The sequence below is a fragment of the Eptesicus fuscus genome, chromosome 1 (assembly GCF_027574615.1).
Source record: "Eptesicus fuscus isolate TK198812 chromosome 1, DD_ASM_mEF_20220401, whole genome shotgun sequence".
NCBI lineage: Eukaryota > Metazoa > Chordata > Mammalia > Chiroptera > Vespertilionidae > Eptesicus > Eptesicus fuscus.
The window spans coordinates 55329620-55346284 of record NC_072473.1 but is presented as its reverse complement, the minus strand read 5'-3'; the positions used below and the strand labels follow the sequence as shown (position 1 = coordinate 55346284).

Below are 16665 nucleotides of genomic sequence, written 5' to 3'. Positions count from 1 at the left end.
CCTTCCTCTCTCTCTCTCTCTCTCTCTCTCTCTCTCTCTCTCTCTCTCTCTCTCTCTCTCTCTCTTCTTTCTTTCTTTCTTTCTCTTTCTTTCTTCTTGCGGTAAAACTCAAATTAGCGGCTATTTTAGTAATTAATCCGGTTCTTCCGCTCCTCAAACTCCTCTAAACTACATCTCCCGGCATGCTGTGAAGCTCATCTGACCTCATCTCAAATGGCCCCATAGGGCAACATGGATGGTTAGTTTTGACCATGCTTATTTGTGCCATAAAACATTGATCCTAATTGACAGTTATCTGGGCTTTTATATCTGCCAACCTGCCAACCTTTTTGAACTGTGGTCACTAAATGAAGAGGTTCTGGCCTGGGAAGACCCATGCATTCCTTCAATTGGATTGAGAGCGAAAACAGTGACTCTGGCGATCTGGAGAATAAGAGGGAATGTTGACTAGGGAGCACCGCTGCTGCGGATCAGAGGAGCAGGAACCGGAGCCCTGGCTGAGTCCGAAAAAAGCCGGATCCGGACGGTGGCCTCGGAACGGCTGGAAGTGGAGGATGGAGGAGCCAGAGGAGCCTGCGGACAGTGGGCATTCCCTGCCCCCGGTTTACATCTATAGTCCCGAGTATGTCAGCATGTGCGATTCCCTGGCCAAAGTCCCCAAACGGGTAAGAGAGCTTGGGATGAAAGTTCGTGGGCTTTGCGGTGGTGGTGGTGGTGGTGGGGGGGGGGGGGGGCGGGAGGGAGGCGGGCGCGGGGGGAGGGGGGGGGACGGGGAGGCGTTGAAGGGGTGAACGGGAGGGCATTAGGAAGCGAAGAAAATACCGGGCTGGGGGAAATCTTCAGCAATAATTTGGGCAGTTGTACGAGGCGCTGGAGGAAGTGTTCCCTTATAGTTTCCGAGGGTGCTGTGTTTATCAGGGGGGTGCCCAATGGACACAGGTGGGGGCGGGAGGGCAGGAGGAGGGTCTGGCACTGATGGGTAGCGTCTCTACTGCAAGGGGTCCCTGAAGTGGAGAAGCTGCAGGAAAAATGTGGTCCATCACCTCGATAAGGCCCAGTAGCTTTCTCCTTAGCGATTTAGATACTTTGTATCTATATTGTTTGCTGTGCTTTGTAACTGTTAGGTAAAGCGAAAGGAGTGGGACTAAAAGTTCGTTCCTTTGTTCAGGATAATGAAGTCCACGCAATTTCTCTGAATTAAACATTAAGGGGCTATTTTCTGCTTTTTTCTTTTTGCTGATGTTTTTAGGCCAGTATGGTACATTCTTTAATTGAAGCATATGCACTGCATAAGCAAATGAGGTAAGTTATCTTTCATGATCAAAGCCCTGAACCCAGGTGGTCCTGGCCTTAAATCCTGCTTCACAGTGGGACTAATTAGGGAGAGAGTGGTGCTTCTTTTAAAGCTTTTTGTGACTCACAGGGTATGTAATTTGCCTGTAAAAGCTCTTTAAGAATTAAGAAAACTTGAAAAAAGTGCATGAAGCACTTATGATCCATTTCAAACAGGACTTGACTGCTGAGAGGGAAAGTATCCTGGTGAACACACAATATAATATACACAATGTGTTGTAGAATTTTATACCTGAAACCTATATAATTTTTTAAAGTTTGCTCTGAAAGAAGTAGAGCTTTTTTATTATTATTTTTATTGATTTCAGAGAGGAAGGAAGATGGAGAGAGAGAGATAGAAATATCAATGATGAGAGAGAATCATTGATTGGCTGCCTCCTGCACACCCCACACTGGGGATCAAGCCTGCAACCCAGGCACGTGCCCTGACTGGGAATCGAACTGTGACCTCCTGGTTCATAGCTCGACACTCAACCACTGAGCCACGCCAGCCGGGCAAAACCTATATAATTTTATGAACCAATGTCACCCCAGTAAATTCAATAAAAAATAAATTAAAAATAAAGTCTCATAGAGATAGGTGCTTTGTGGAGATTTTTAGGTGAATACATTTGGGTACTAAAAAATAGGTGTTCAGCTAGGAGGTGTTCTGTTTGGTTTTTTGACCCCTGAGCCAGATCTGAGGGTGCGGGTTCAACTTAAGACTTTTAGGCGCACCATAACCACCACCAAACATTAATGAGTGAGCCTGGAGACAAGTCAAAACCAAAGAAAACTCCTGTGACCAGGCACAGAACTAAGTGCATCTTTTTTTTTTTTTAAGTGAATTCACTGTTTGTCATTTTAAGAGTAAATAAGAGTAAAACCCTGACACTTGTAAGATTATTTATGACATTTTCTGGCCAAATAAATGTCTGTTTATACCTGTTAGTGTGATATGCCTCATTTCTCTCCCAGACGTACTGTAACAGGCTTTCAGACTTTATCCTTGTTATTAACTAAACTAGAGGCCTGGTGCACAAAATTCGTGTGTGGGGGTGTGTGTCCCTCAGCCCAGCCTGTACCCTCTCCAATCTGGGACCCCTCGAGGGATGTCTGACTGCCTGTTTAGGCCCGATCCCACTGGGCCTAAATGGGCAGTTGGACATCCCTCTCACAATCCAGGACTGCTGGCTCCCAACTGCTTGCCTGCCTGCCTTCCTGATTGCCCCTAACCGCTTCTGCCTGCCATCCTGATTACCCCCTAACCATTCCCCTACCAGCCTGATTGATGCCTAACTGCTCCCCTGCCAGCCTGTTTGCTCTTAACTGCCCTCCTCTGCCGGCCTGGTCACCCCTAACTGCCCTCCCCTGCAGGCTTGATTGCCCCCAACTGCCCTCCCTTGCAGGCCCGGTCCCTCCCAACTGCCCTCCCCTGCTGGCCATCTTGTGGTGGCCATCTTGTGTCCACATGGGGGCAGGATCTTTGACCACAGGGGGCAGCCATCTTGTGTATTGGAGTGATGGTCAATCTGCATATTACTCTTTTATTAGAGAGGATAGAGGCCTGGTGCATGGGTGCGGGCCAGCAGGTTTGCCCTGAAGGGTGTCCCAGATCAGGGTGGGGGTTCCCTTGGGGCATGGGGCAGCCTGGGCAAGGGGCCTGTGGTGGTTTGCAGGCCAGCCATGCCCCCCGGCGACCCAAGTGGAGGCCCTGGTATCTGGGATTTATTTATCTTCTATAATTGAAACTTTGTAGCCTTGAGTGGAGGCCAAGACAGGCCAGGGCTGCAGAAGCTTGGCTTCCTCCATTGCCAGGGGCAACCCTAGCCTCCTGCTCTCTCCAGCTCCGTGGCTGCTGCCGTTTTTGTTGGGATTTATTTATCTTCTATAATTGAAACTTTGTAGCCTTGAGTGGAGGCCTGGGCCCACCAGGGTGTGTGGAAAGCTTGGCTTCCTCCATCGCTGGGGAAACCCAAGCCTCCCTCTTGCTCACTCCATGGCCACAGTCATCTTGGTTGGGGTTAATTTGCATACTCGCTCCTGATTGGCTGGTGGGCGTGGCTGGTGGGTGTAGTGGATTGATGGTTAATTTGCATATTACTCTTTTATTAGATAGGGGACTTTATTGAGCACCTTCTTTGGAAATGTTTTTCAACCATTTTTTAACCCATATTTTTGATAAACATAAAAACTAATGCCTCCCATTAAAGTCATTTAACATTACTAAAACTGACTGTAAGACAAACAAGAAATCAAAACAAAGTAAAACTGTCACATTTCCTTGCTGGGTACATGGGGAGGCTTTCAGTAAGTATTTGTTAAGTAAGAGGAAGGTTGCTAGAAGAGGTAGCTATTAGGGCTGGGAAACATGGCCCAAGAAACTAAAAATTTTATTTTAATGGGCAGATTTGTAACCTCCAAGGATGTAGACATGTTTTCTTGAAGAAGGAGCAAGAATCAAATCCTCCAATCTTGGCTATATATATATATTTAATTTTTGAGGTGGAGCCTCCTTTCTTCTGGCCTGTTTGGTGCTTGTCCTAACATGAAAAGTCATAGTAATTCAGGAGAAACTTGTGGCCCTGTTCCTAATCAACAAGCATAAAAACAAAACAAAACAGTACTGCCTCCCTGTGGCCTAGGTCAGTGGTCAGCAAACTGCGGCTCACGAGCCACATTTGGCTCTTTGGCCCCTTGAGTGTGGCTCTTCCACAAAATACCACGGCCTGGGCGAGTCTATTTTGAAGAAGTGGCATTAGAAGAAGTTTAAGTTTAAAAAATTTGGCTCTCAAAAGAAATTTTAATCGTTGTACTGTTGATATTTGGCTCTGTTGACTAATGAGTTTGCTGACCACTGGCCTAGGTTATTGCTTTTCTATTTTAAATATGCATATGAATTACCTTGTTAAAATACAAATCTGATTTAGTGGGTTGGAGGTTAGGTTAAATTCTGCCTTTCTAACAAGCCCTCAGGTGAGGCTGCTGTCAGTCACAGACCACCCTTTGAGTACCTGGGCAGTAGCAGCAGTGGTGGAATCAGGAAGAGGAAATGGGGAATAAATGGGCAGCTAGAGGTTAGAGGTGGTAAGTCCTGTCATTAGCTTAGCATCTTGTATTCTCTCAGTCACTCCTGTTTGTCACTTCTTATGAGGAGTTGGTTGGGAGCTTCTGGGTAAAGCCCAGCTCCAACTGTTTGCCCTTCCTCTCCTTCTCCTCAGAGGCAGGTGTGACGGACCAAACACAGGAACTTTTATGTTTTGGGTTGCCTTTTTTTATCCTTTAGTATTAACAATGATAATTATCCACAAAGCATTTTATATATGTTATCATATAAGTTCCATAAGATCTCCCCACTTTACAGATGAGGAAACTGAACTACAGAAGAGTTCTTATCTGAGGTTATAGAGCTGGTAAGTACAGTTAGTAAAGAAATATAGTTATCTGACTCCAAATTCAAAATTCTATAACTGCCTATGAAAGTAAAAATATAGCTGAAAGGATTACATGGCCCAATTAGGAGCTGATTCAGATGAAAATATCTCAGCCTGCTGGTTTGTCATGAAATTTGTAACTCTCAGAGTAATGTCCAATATCTGATTATTTAACTTAAATATACTTTCTTTTACTACCTATAAACTCAAGGGAAAAATCTGTCCTCTCACCCCCATTAATGGAGCCATTACATAGTTGTGAGGAAATAAAGACTATATACTAGTAGTGCAGTGGAAGAACAGAACATGTTTATTACTTCAGGCCCTGGAACAAAAAGCTAGTTATATTTTCTCATATCACTAGTTCCTGCATCTAGCTTTTGGTATGCTCTGGATCTGACTTACCTCTCCTTGTTTTCTGTTATTATTAGAATAGTTAAACCCAAAGTGGCCTCCATGGAGGAGATGGCCACCTTCCATACCGATGCCTATCTGCAGCATCTCCAGAAGGTTAGCCAAGAAGGAGATGACGATCATCCAGACTCCATAGAATATGGTCTAGGTAATGTTATTACTAAGCAATGGTGGGAGATATACAACCTCCATTTATATATCAGTACTACTTAATCTTTTATAACTTGCATGGTGGTCTTTAATACTTTTTAATAAGGACTAATGTGTTAACCACAACTTAATCTCTCAGTTTAGCCACATACATCTCACTTAACAAGCAAACCATTTGAGTTGAGCAGAACTGAATGATGGATCAGATGGAGGAAAATCTTCCAGTTGCTTGGGTCTGGCTGTATATATGATGATTTAACTGTCCTGTTACCTTATCTTTTAACTTGAGTACAGATTTATGTTGTGGCTAAGTTTTCTATTTTATCTTTCATTAAACAGCTGCATTTAAAAAAATTGGAAGTGGCCAATAGCATAATCTAGAGAAACAACATGGTTTAGTAGAAGAACTGGACTGGGGCCAGGGCAAGAGACCTGTGTCCCAGGTCTGGCTCTTTGTGACCATAGAGAAGACACATCTCTTATTAGACCTCAGTATCTCCATCTATGGGACGTGACAAGTTAATCTTGAAGGTTTAGCTTTTCTAGCTCACTACTTTAAACAATTCTTTTTCTGATATTGGAGACGTTTCTCTCTTGTTTGGAACTGATTTTTAGCATAGTAGCTTTTTGGTAGGGTATGTTGTTGTCATACTTCAACCTATTCCTCCTAAGAGGGTTCTGGACCCAATTCCAATGTGTGGAGGGAGGGGTTTACCTCCACACCACCAAGCAATGCTCATGACATCAGCTGGGTGTCCTGCTATTCAACTCAATTCTGACACTATCTACCTGGAGATGGTATCGAATTCCCCAGGTAAAGGGCTTAGTCCCTCAAGACTGCTGCTCATTTCAGATGCCAATCACAAGCCCAGGCTGTTAGCTGTACTTCTGACCACTCCTTGGGTTTGATTAATTTGGTAGAGCAGCTCACAGACTCAAGTAATCCATTTACTCTCTAGATTACCTGTTAATTATACAGGTGACCCTTGAACAATGCAGGTTTGAATTGTGCAGGTCCACTTATACGTGGATATTTTCAATAAATACTATAAAATGTTTTTTCTCTCCCTTATGATTTTCTTAACAACCTTTTCTCTAGCTTACTTTGTTGTGAGAATACAGTATACATACATATAGCATACAAAATATGCTAATTGATTATTTATGTTATTGGTAAGTCTTTGCGTCAGCAGTAGTCTATTAGTAGTTAAGTTTTTAGGGAATCAAAAGTTAATACATGAATTTCCAATTATGCAGGATGGTTGGCCCCTCAACCCCTTTGTTGTTCAAGAGTCAACTGTAAATGGCTATAACTCAGGAGCAGTCAGATGGAAGAGATGCATAAGGCAAGGGATAGGGGGAAGGATGCAGTTTACATGCCCTCTCCAAGCGTGCCACCCTATCCAAATCTCCACATGTTCACTAACATAGAAGCTTTCTGAACCCTCTCCTATTGGGTTTTTTTGGAGACTTTATTACATAGGCATGATTGGTTAAGTCATTGACCAGTTGGTGATTGAACTAAATCTCTAGCTCCTCTTCCCTCACTGGAGGTCGAGGAGTGAGACTGAAATTTCCAACTCTCTAATCACATGGTTGGCTCCACTGGCAACCAGACCCATCCTTAGGTGTGGTATACATCCTTAGGTGTGGTTGCCTCATTAACATAAACACAGACACCTTTATGGATTGTTCTCATCACTGGGGAAATTCTAAGAGTTTTAGGAGCTCTGTACCAGAAATGGGGACAAAGGTCAAATACTAGTATACTAGTATTTCTTATTATAAATCACAACATCACACCTCCTCTTTCTCCAATTCATCTTTTAACAAGCTCTTTTGATGTTTCCCCAAAGGTTATGACTGTCCAGCTACAGAAAGGATATTTGACTACGCAGCATCTGTGGGAGGGGCTACAATCACAGCTGCCCAATGCCTGATTGATGGAATGTGCAAAGTAGCAATTAACTGGTCTGGAGGGTGGCATCATGCAAAAAAGTAAGAAAATGACCTTTCTGCTTTCTGCTACTTTCCTTGAGTCAGTTCCTCCATTATGTAAGCTCATATGCTTATTGTATTGGCATTTATTGAGAGACTTGTGTGTGTGTGTGTGTGTGTGTGTGTGTGTGTGTGTGTGTGTATGTGTATATATATATATAGCTATATCTATATCTATATATCTATAGCGTAATATACTAATTAGACCAGATGTCCTTCCAGACATCCTTCCAGATGAAGCTGGGGCTGTGAGGGAAGCCCAGGTGTTGGGTGCCAGAGGGAAGCCAGTGCTGGAAGCTGGGGGAAGGAAAGCCTACTCTTGCACGAATTTTGTGCATTGGGCCTCTAGTATATATATATATATATATATATATATATATATATATATATATATACATATATATATATATATACACACACACACACACATATATATGTATATTAACACTTTACTAGACATTCTGAAGAGATGCAAGTGATATAGATGACATAATATAGTGGAAAGCAAACTATAGAAAGTCAGGATGCTCAGCTTTTTCTGCAAACTTTGTTAACTGATTAGGACAGATTAACCTCTCTAGGCCTCAGTTTCTACATCAGGAAAATGGGCAGGGCAAAGGATATAATCTCAAAATTCCTTTTCATCTTTCTGGAAATCCCCGTCTTCAAGGGATTTATACTGTAGAAACATTAACAAAACTAGAATAATAATGGAGCAGCATCAGTTTTGGTACCAATTGAATATACAAATGAGCTGAAGAAATTTAACATCAGGGAGAAATTAATCATGGAAATCTTAGAAAAGGTGCATTATAGAACTAGGTCTTGAAAGATTTTCAAGTAGATGGACAAATGATGAGAACAGATTTAAAACAAAAGCATGAAGAATCAAGGAGTCTTATGCTGTCATCTCTAAGGAAAGTAACAGCTGAGATGTGTCACTCTTAGGAGAAAAGGCTTGGGAAACAGCTATTCTTAGGTGCTACTTGGAGTTAGAGGAAAAGTCCTTTTGGAGTTTCATGTTAGTCTTTCGAACAGCTACATTCTGTATCTGACAAGGATTGCTGGGCCTTAGTCAGCATTCAGCATCTTGCTTGATATATCTGTACTACTTAATACGTGTTAGAGAAGAAAGATTTCTAAAACTCTGAATTAATCAACATGCTAATGTGTCATCCACACAACGGTTATTCATACCATCGGTCATGACCTTTATACTCTCCAGTGTCCTTGAGTCTGGAGAAAACAGCACTCTGTGTTTTTTTTTTTGTTTTTTTTTTTTTCAGAATAAAACCTTGAACACAATTTCAACATATGCAGGTTAAGATAATAACATGGGATTCTTTTCATCAAATTGACAGATTTCATAACCATGGAAGTCCTTGAGAAAGTTTACTCCTAAAATCTACAAGGTGATTGATGGAGGAAAGAGAACCAGTGTTTAGCAATAAGTTTTGTTTGGCCTTAAAAACAAAGAGAAACAACCTGCCTTTTGTTAGTTTTTGCACTATTAACCTATTATACGCCATAAGTGTCTGTAGACACAAGAGGTGGACCTTCCCCACATGCCACGCATGTCTATAAAAAAAAATGTTGCCTGGCCGGCGTGGCTCGGTGTTTGAGCATCAGTCTATGAACCGGGAGGTCATGGTTCGATTCCGGTCAGGGCACATGCCCAGGTTGTGGGCTTAATCCCCAGTGTGGGACATGCAGGAGGCAGCAGATCAATGATTCTCTCTAATCATTGATGTTTCTATCTCTCTCACCCTTCTCCCTTCCTCTCTGAAATCAATAAAAACATATTTAAAAAAATATTTTCCCTAAGTGGCAGTCCTAACCAACTTTAAAATCATTTTTCATGAGAATTTTCAGCTGAAAATATTCAAGAACACCCGAATTGTGAGTAATATATTTTTATATTCATTGCAAATTGATTTTTTAAATTAAATTCAAAATATCATGGCATGAGGGGATGGTTTCCATTTTGGATGAGTGGCAGTTAACTGGATGAAAAAAATTCAGCAATCCCAAAGAGGAAAAAAAAAAGGCCTTATCTCCTTGAAGCTCCAGATAAAGGGGAAAACACCAATTTCCCTGAACCAAGGACTTATATGCCTTCTTGTGCTTAGTGAATTGAGAAGAACAGTGTGGTTTCATGGAAAATGCCTGATCCTATGAGTCAAATCTACTTTATGACACTTGGATGAGCTTATGTATTTATTTTATTTGTAAAGAATTTTAATGCTTCTAATCTATGACAATACCTTCTTAATGCTACATCAGAAGTTGATTCATCAATGCTGAATTCAGAAAACATAAGCAAGAGAGATCCAACATTTTATTGGGACTGCACTATTAAGCACAGTACTAGGCATCATGATTCAAGAACAAAAATAAAAAAAACTCACAAAAGTGGTATAGTGAGGAGCTTATGCATTTAATTCATTGCTTCAGGCCTGCTAGGGCCTGGGTCACTTTCCAGTGGAATATCCAGATACCTGACACTTCTTATCACTGTTTTGCTGCCAAAGGAAGAGCACTCTATCTTGAGCCAATCATGGCTACTTCTGGGCTGTGTGTGGGCATACCCACACACCATTATTATAACTATTCCAGACAGCTTTCAGCTGATCCTACTTTGAAACAGACACACCTGTGGTAAAAATAAAAATTAGAGAGTTTCTAGGGATTGCCCCAATTCAGGGGGTTCTTGACACCTTTAGAACCTATCTGCAGATGGACTACAGGCATTCAGTCTACAAATTTACATCTAGCACAGCATTTGTCTGTTATAACCACAATGTTTCTCCATTCCCAAATATATCTATACATTCATACATGCATTTATTCATTCAACATGAGTTGATTAAGAACCTACTATATGTCAAGCATATGTTTATCATCACTAGTAAACAGAGGTATATAAATTAAAACGTGGTATATTTTTCCCCTAACAATTTTGAAAAAAGAAATCTTTACTTCAAAATATCCAGGTACTGGCAGATTATAATGAAATTGGCACATTCTTTTTGAAAACTTTGGAAATAAGCATTAAAAGAGTGAGGAAAATGTTCATACCTCTTGACCCAGTAATATTATTCCTAGCAATCTATTCTAATGAAATAAACCAATTCTGCCCTCAAGAAATTCATATCACTGAGGTAAGACAGCAATAATTAGATCTGAAAGCTAAAGAAGAGTGATTTTCAAAGAAAATTCTGCAAAGGAAAATTAGTGAGGGACTAATGCTATTATATATTAAACATACAAAACTAGAATAATAAAAAAAAAAACTGGTACCACGTCTCTTTGGGGAGTTTACAGATGATATTCTAGTAAACTCCCCAAATAGATGGTTATATATGGGAATTCAGTCTATTATAAAGCATGTGTTGCTAGTGAATGGGAGTAGAAAGGATTGTTCAGTAAATGAAGTTGTGACAGCTTGAAGCATTTATACTCTCATCTCCTGCAATAAACTAAAATAAGTGACAGCTGGATTGAAGAGTTAACCCTTTGCACTCGCTTGCTTTTTTCTCGATTCCTTTATTCTACTCGGGATTTAATTTTTTTAATACCCCAGATTTTACAAAGCACAGCAGTAGAATAAAAAACGAGTTTCTTTTCATACAAACGTATTTATTTGGATTTTTTTATATTTCAAATTATTGATACATTCAATAACCGTCACACTCGATATCCGAGTGCAAAAGGTTAAAAATAAAAAAGCAAATTAAAATAAAAAACTAGAGAATACTTATCAAGCCTCTGAAGGGGAATAGTTTTCTAAGCTTTAGAAATAATAGAAGAAACTCACAAAGGATAAGATCAATAAATTTGACTGTATAAAATTTTAAAACCAAAATAATTTAAAAGTTTTGTGGCCATTTTAAAAACAAAATCTAAACACATATTGAAAAGGCATAGTTGACATAAATATGATGAAATGTGATAGGTTTGTATAAGGTACTCAGAGTATGATGTATAAGAAGAAATATGGGCAAATAATATGAATAGACAATTTACAGAAGAGTTTAAGTACGACTGGAAGACATGGGACAGTATTCATCACTACTAATCAAAGAAATGTAAATTAAAACAACTAGGTACTCTTTTAAAGCCTGTATTTCAATAGAATTGAAAAAGATGGTTCAACCCTTAAGAAAGCAGTTTGGAAGTCAGCAGGTGTTAATAATCTTTCATGGAGTAAGCCTACTCCTGAGAATGTTTCCTAAGAAAATAGTTCAAAATATAGAATAAACTATTTGTATGAAGGTGTTTATCAGTGTTATTTATTTTAAAAAAGAAATAACATGATTGTTTAGCAATAAGGAAATGGTAAATCCTCTCCATGGAATATTATGCTGTTATTTTAAATGATAATTATGAAAACTACAGGGCGTATCAGAAAAATACTTACCGTATTTTCCGGTGTATAAGACGACTTTTTAACCCAGGAAAATCTTCTCAAAAGTCGGGGGTCGTCTTATACGCCAGGTGTTGTCTTATAGGGTGGGTGCTGAAACTTCCGAGCCAGACTGGAGAATCTGCGGTCGCCGCATACGGTGGGGGGAGCTCAAAAACGGCAGCACTCCATTCATTTCAATGGAGCCGGATGGAGACCTCAAGTGTCTCCGGTCGGCTCCTTTTTGTGTCGCATATGGTCTCTGTCCGGTTCCATTGAAATGAATGGAGTGCAGCCGGGTGCTCGCTGCATACCGCGGGGATGCGGCCTCGGCCGTTTTTGAGCTCCCTGCTACCATATGCGGAGACCGAATGAAAGCAGCAAGGGCGGCGCTGTACAAGTACGGTAGAAGAAAATCCACTCTCCAGGATTCGTGGAAAGTTAACGCGGTCCCGATGACAAGGTGAGGGGGCGCCTCACCGGGAAGGTGTAAGTGAAGGGCGGAGCAAGCTGCAGGCGTCCAGGATGCCCGGGGTATGGAAAAAAGAGATAGAGCAGCGCTGTGCCTAGAAAAACACACCTCTTTCACCTGTCTGGCCCGCCCTTGTATCCTATTACTGTAAGTTTGTTTGCACTTCAGTGGGCCAAATCTAACCCAGATCACAGCAACAGATTTAAGGCCACTGTATCCTGGTGTTCTAGATTCATGGGAAGGCATAATATGGTACTGAGGCAAAAGACAAAAATTGCCCAAAAATTACCTGCAGATCTTGATAGCAAAGTAAATAGTTTCCATCGATACGTAATACAACAGCGCACTAAACATGGTTATGCGTTTAGTAGTATTGGAAATATGGATGAAACGCCAATGAATTTTGATATGGTTGGAAATAAAACTGTCCATCAAAAAGGCGAAAAAACAATTTTAATTAAAACAACAGGACATGAGAAGTCCAGTTTTACAGTGGTACTAGGATGCACAGCTGATGGCGCCAAACTGAGACCAATGATTATTTTCAAAAGAAAACAATGCCGAAACTCAAGTTCCCTGTTGGTTGTTTTGTACATGTGAATGAAAAAGGCTGGATGGATGAAGAAGGGGTAAAGCTATGGCTTGATAATGTATGGAACAGGTGACCAGGTGGACTTATTCAAAAACGTAGTCTACTGGTGTGGGATATGTTCAGGCTCATTTAACTCCCAGCACCAAGCAAAGGCTTGCAAGACCAAACACAGATGCGGCAGTTATTCCTGCATGATTGACACCATTGACACAGCCACTAGATGTGTGCCTAAACAAGCCATTTAAAGATCGTATTCGAGAACAGTGGAATGAATGGATGGTTAGCGGTGAAAAGTCATTCACAAAAGGAGGAAACATGCGTGCTCCACAGTTGGATGTTTTGTGCAAGTTTGTCATAAAAGCCTGGAATGATATTGTTGCACAAACAGTAATCAAGTCTTTCAAGAAGTGTGGCATATCAAATTCATTAGATGGTATGGAGGACGACTACTTGTGGCAAGATGAAGAGGAAGCCGAAGCTGAGACCACACCATCTGATACGGAATTTGATCCATACGATGACTGCCTTACAAATGTATCACAAGATGTCATTGATGTACTTATGATATCAGATGACGAACAGGAGGATTTTGAAGGCTTTTAAAGGAAAACTGTCACACCAGCAAAACCTGTAAAAATACCGTAGCTTGCAGTAATGATGGGCGTTGCTAACTCACCAGGGGCTTGTCTGGCACTTGCTCTCTCTCTATTGTTTGTTATCTTCCTCCTATCATCATCAGTTCCAGTTTGGTTGACAGCTTAGAAAACAAACAGCATGGCAGCTCCCATGGGTTTATTGTCTTATCCTTCCTTTCAGCTTTAGAGTGAATTAGGAAAAGTTTAATCCACTTGCACTGTTTCATGTTTACATGTTTGATGACAAACAGCCTTATATATATAAGTGACAGTTTTCCTGCTAAGTACCTGCATGTCATAAGCATTTAAATTAAAATTACCATATTGAAATCAAATCTGATGTTTTTTTTAATTTTTATTTGGTGTGCGTTGGAAGAGGGGTAGTCTTATTTGGTGAGTATATCCCAAACTCTATATTTTAACTGGAAAAGTCAGGGGTCGTTTTATACGCCCAGTCATCTTATATGCCAGAAAATACGGTATGTGCTAATGAAAAAGATTTTAAAATTCTATGCACACTGCAATGACAATTTTATAAAACACAAAACAAAATGGGGGAAAAAACGAGAATGATAATGGTGGTTATGATAGGGTGGCAGAATTATTGATTTTTTAAAATGTGTTTCTCTAGTTTTCAAATTTTCTGTAATGATGTTTTATTACGTTTTGCAGTTAAAATGTTACCAAAATAAAAATAGACAAAAAATAGTAGCAGCAAATGAAACAAATGGTAAAAAACTCTAACTATTCTAATTGACTTTTTAAAACACTAATATTCAGAGACATGAACAGACAATTCACAGAAGAGGAAATAAATAGTAAAAATACTTAGTATCACTAGTAATTAGAGAAAGTGAAATTTAAACATCATATAGACATGTATATATTTTCCTCCTACAAAATTTGAGCCACAGGACAAAATATCTTTAACTTATAACATCTATTACTTTTGGTAATCTATTCTAAGGAAATAAACCAATCCAAAATATGGAAAAGCCTGTATATATTAAGATGGTAAGTTCTCTCTTACTCAAAATAGCCCCCAAAAAGAGAGGAAAGAAGGGAGATCTAAATTTTAACAACAGTGGAATGATTAGGTAGTATACTGAAACATATCCATTTGTTGGGCTATCCTATATAATAAAAGCCTAATATGCTAAGTGTCCAGTCGTCCTGTCATCTGTTCAACCAATCAAAGCATAAAATGCTAATGATATGTTAAGGCCACTCAACTACTCTGACCACCAGGGGGCAGACAGTCAACCAGTCGCTATGACATGCACTGACCACCAGGAGGCAGACACTCCGACTGGTAGGTTAGCTTGCTACTGGGGTCTGGCCAATCAGGACTGAATGAGATGGGCTGGACACACCCTGGAGCCCTCCCACAGTCCCTCCCCAGCTGGCCAACCTCTTGTGCCCCTCCCCGGCCCTGATAATGCATTGGTGCGGTCCCTTGGCCTGGCCTGCACCCTCTTGCAATCCAGGACCCCTTGGGGGATGACGGAGAGCCAGTTGTGGCCCGATCCCGCAGGCCAGGCCGAGGGTCCCCACTGGTGCACGAATTCGTGCACTGGGCCTCTAGTCTATAATAATAAAAGCATAATATGCTAATTAGACCAGACAGCTGAACGTCCTTCCAGACAAAGCCGCCACAGGGGTGGGGGGGGGCGGTCTGAGGCAGAGGCGGTTAGGGGTGATCAGGCAGGCAAGTGAGTGGTTAGGGGTGATCAGGCAGGCAAGTGAGCAGTTAGGGGCAATCAGGCAGCCAGGCAAGTGGTTAGGGGCGATCAGGCATGTAGGCAAGTGATTACGGGCAATCAGGCAGGTAGGGGAGTGGTTAGGGGCAATGAGGCAGGCAGGTGAGTTGTTAGGGGTGATGAGACAGCCAGGCAAGTGGTTAGGGGTGATTAGGCAAGCAGGCAGAGTGGTTAGGGGCAATGAGGCAGACAGACAGGTGAGCAATTAGGAGCCAGCGGTCCTGGGTTGTGAGAGGGATATACAACTGCCATTTTAGGCCCGTTCCCGCAGGGATCCCTGTGGGCTCAGGCCTAAACTGGCAGTCAGACATCCCCTGAGGGGTCCCGGATTGCAAGATGGTGCAGGCTGGGCTGAGGGATCCCCCCCTCCCATGAATGAATATCATGCACCGGGTTTCTAGTTATATATAACCATTAAAAATGGTGACTAGAGCAACTGCATAACAGGAAAAAATGCATATCGTATAATGTTGGCTTTGTTTTTAAAGGGCAGGTAGTTACAACATCATATATTCACTTTCATTAGAGTCATGTAAAAATATGTGCATATTGAAAAAAAAATCTTAGAAGAAAAAATGAACCTGTGATCAATGGAGGGGTTAGGGGTGCAGATCTCCTATGCAATCCCAAATTCATATGTAACTCCAGTGGGCCCTCTACATCCATGGGTTCCCAGCCATAGCGTTGAACCTTGAACTACAGGAGTTTGAACTGCTCTGGTCAACTGAAAAAATTCATTTATAAGTGGACCTGTATAGTTCCAACCCATGTTTTTTGAGGGCCAACTGTACAACAAAATGATACCAGTGACTGTAAGGAGGAGGGGGATGTGGTATACATATATATGTATATACTCTCAGACATACATATACATGTACCTTTTTTCTGTTTCCCCTATTTTTCCTAGATTTTCTCTAATGTGATTATATTTTATCAATAAAACATTTTATAATGAAAATTGCTTGGAACAAGTTGGGAAGCAGCTACAATACAGACACAATGTGGGTGGTGTGTGCTAGTTGTGTAAAAGATAGTGGGTTGTACAGAAGAAGGAAAAGGAGTCTGCCTTCCCATTGGTGGGGATGGATAATTCCAAACAGAGGGAATGATAAAAATCTGGCAGGAGGAAATTATGGGGCATTTGGAGAACTACAAGTAACTGAATGAGGTCTGAATATGAAAGCAAATAGAGTAGGACCAGATTCTAAGGGTTTTGTAAGCCATGCTGAGGAGTTGGGTTTTTTCATTGAGGCTGGTGAGGATTTACTGAAGAATTTTAGAGTGGGCGTCAATGTGCTAATTGAATCAAAAGGAACTGAGACTAGAGAGAGAGAAGGCTACTGTAATTATTAATTTAACAAACATTTTTTTAAGCTCCTGCCATATGCCAGGTGATGTGAAACAAAGCGGTATGCAAGAGGTTATGATTTGAGGACAGTTGGTACCAGACCAAAGGCCACTTTGTGAATCCAT

General features: G+C 41.0%; 1 protein-coding gene across 1 annotated transcript in view; it reads left to right on the top strand.

The window, feature by feature from the left end:
• Window positions 1-410: 410 nt before the first annotated feature.
• The window catches only part of HDAC8 (histone deacetylase 8), a 486506-nt gene continuing 470251 nt past the window's right edge, over window positions 411-16665 (top strand). Inside the window, exons 1-4 of the mRNA XM_054718946.1 lie at window positions 411-665; window positions 1250-1302; window positions 5198-5328; window positions 7187-7328. Coding sequence (XP_054574921.1) covers window positions 441-665; window positions 1250-1302; window positions 5198-5328; window positions 7187-7328 — 551 coding nt within the window. The 5' untranslated portion in view covers window positions 411-440. The remainder of the gene's footprint in view (window positions 666-1249; window positions 1303-5197; window positions 5329-7186; window positions 7329-16665) is intronic.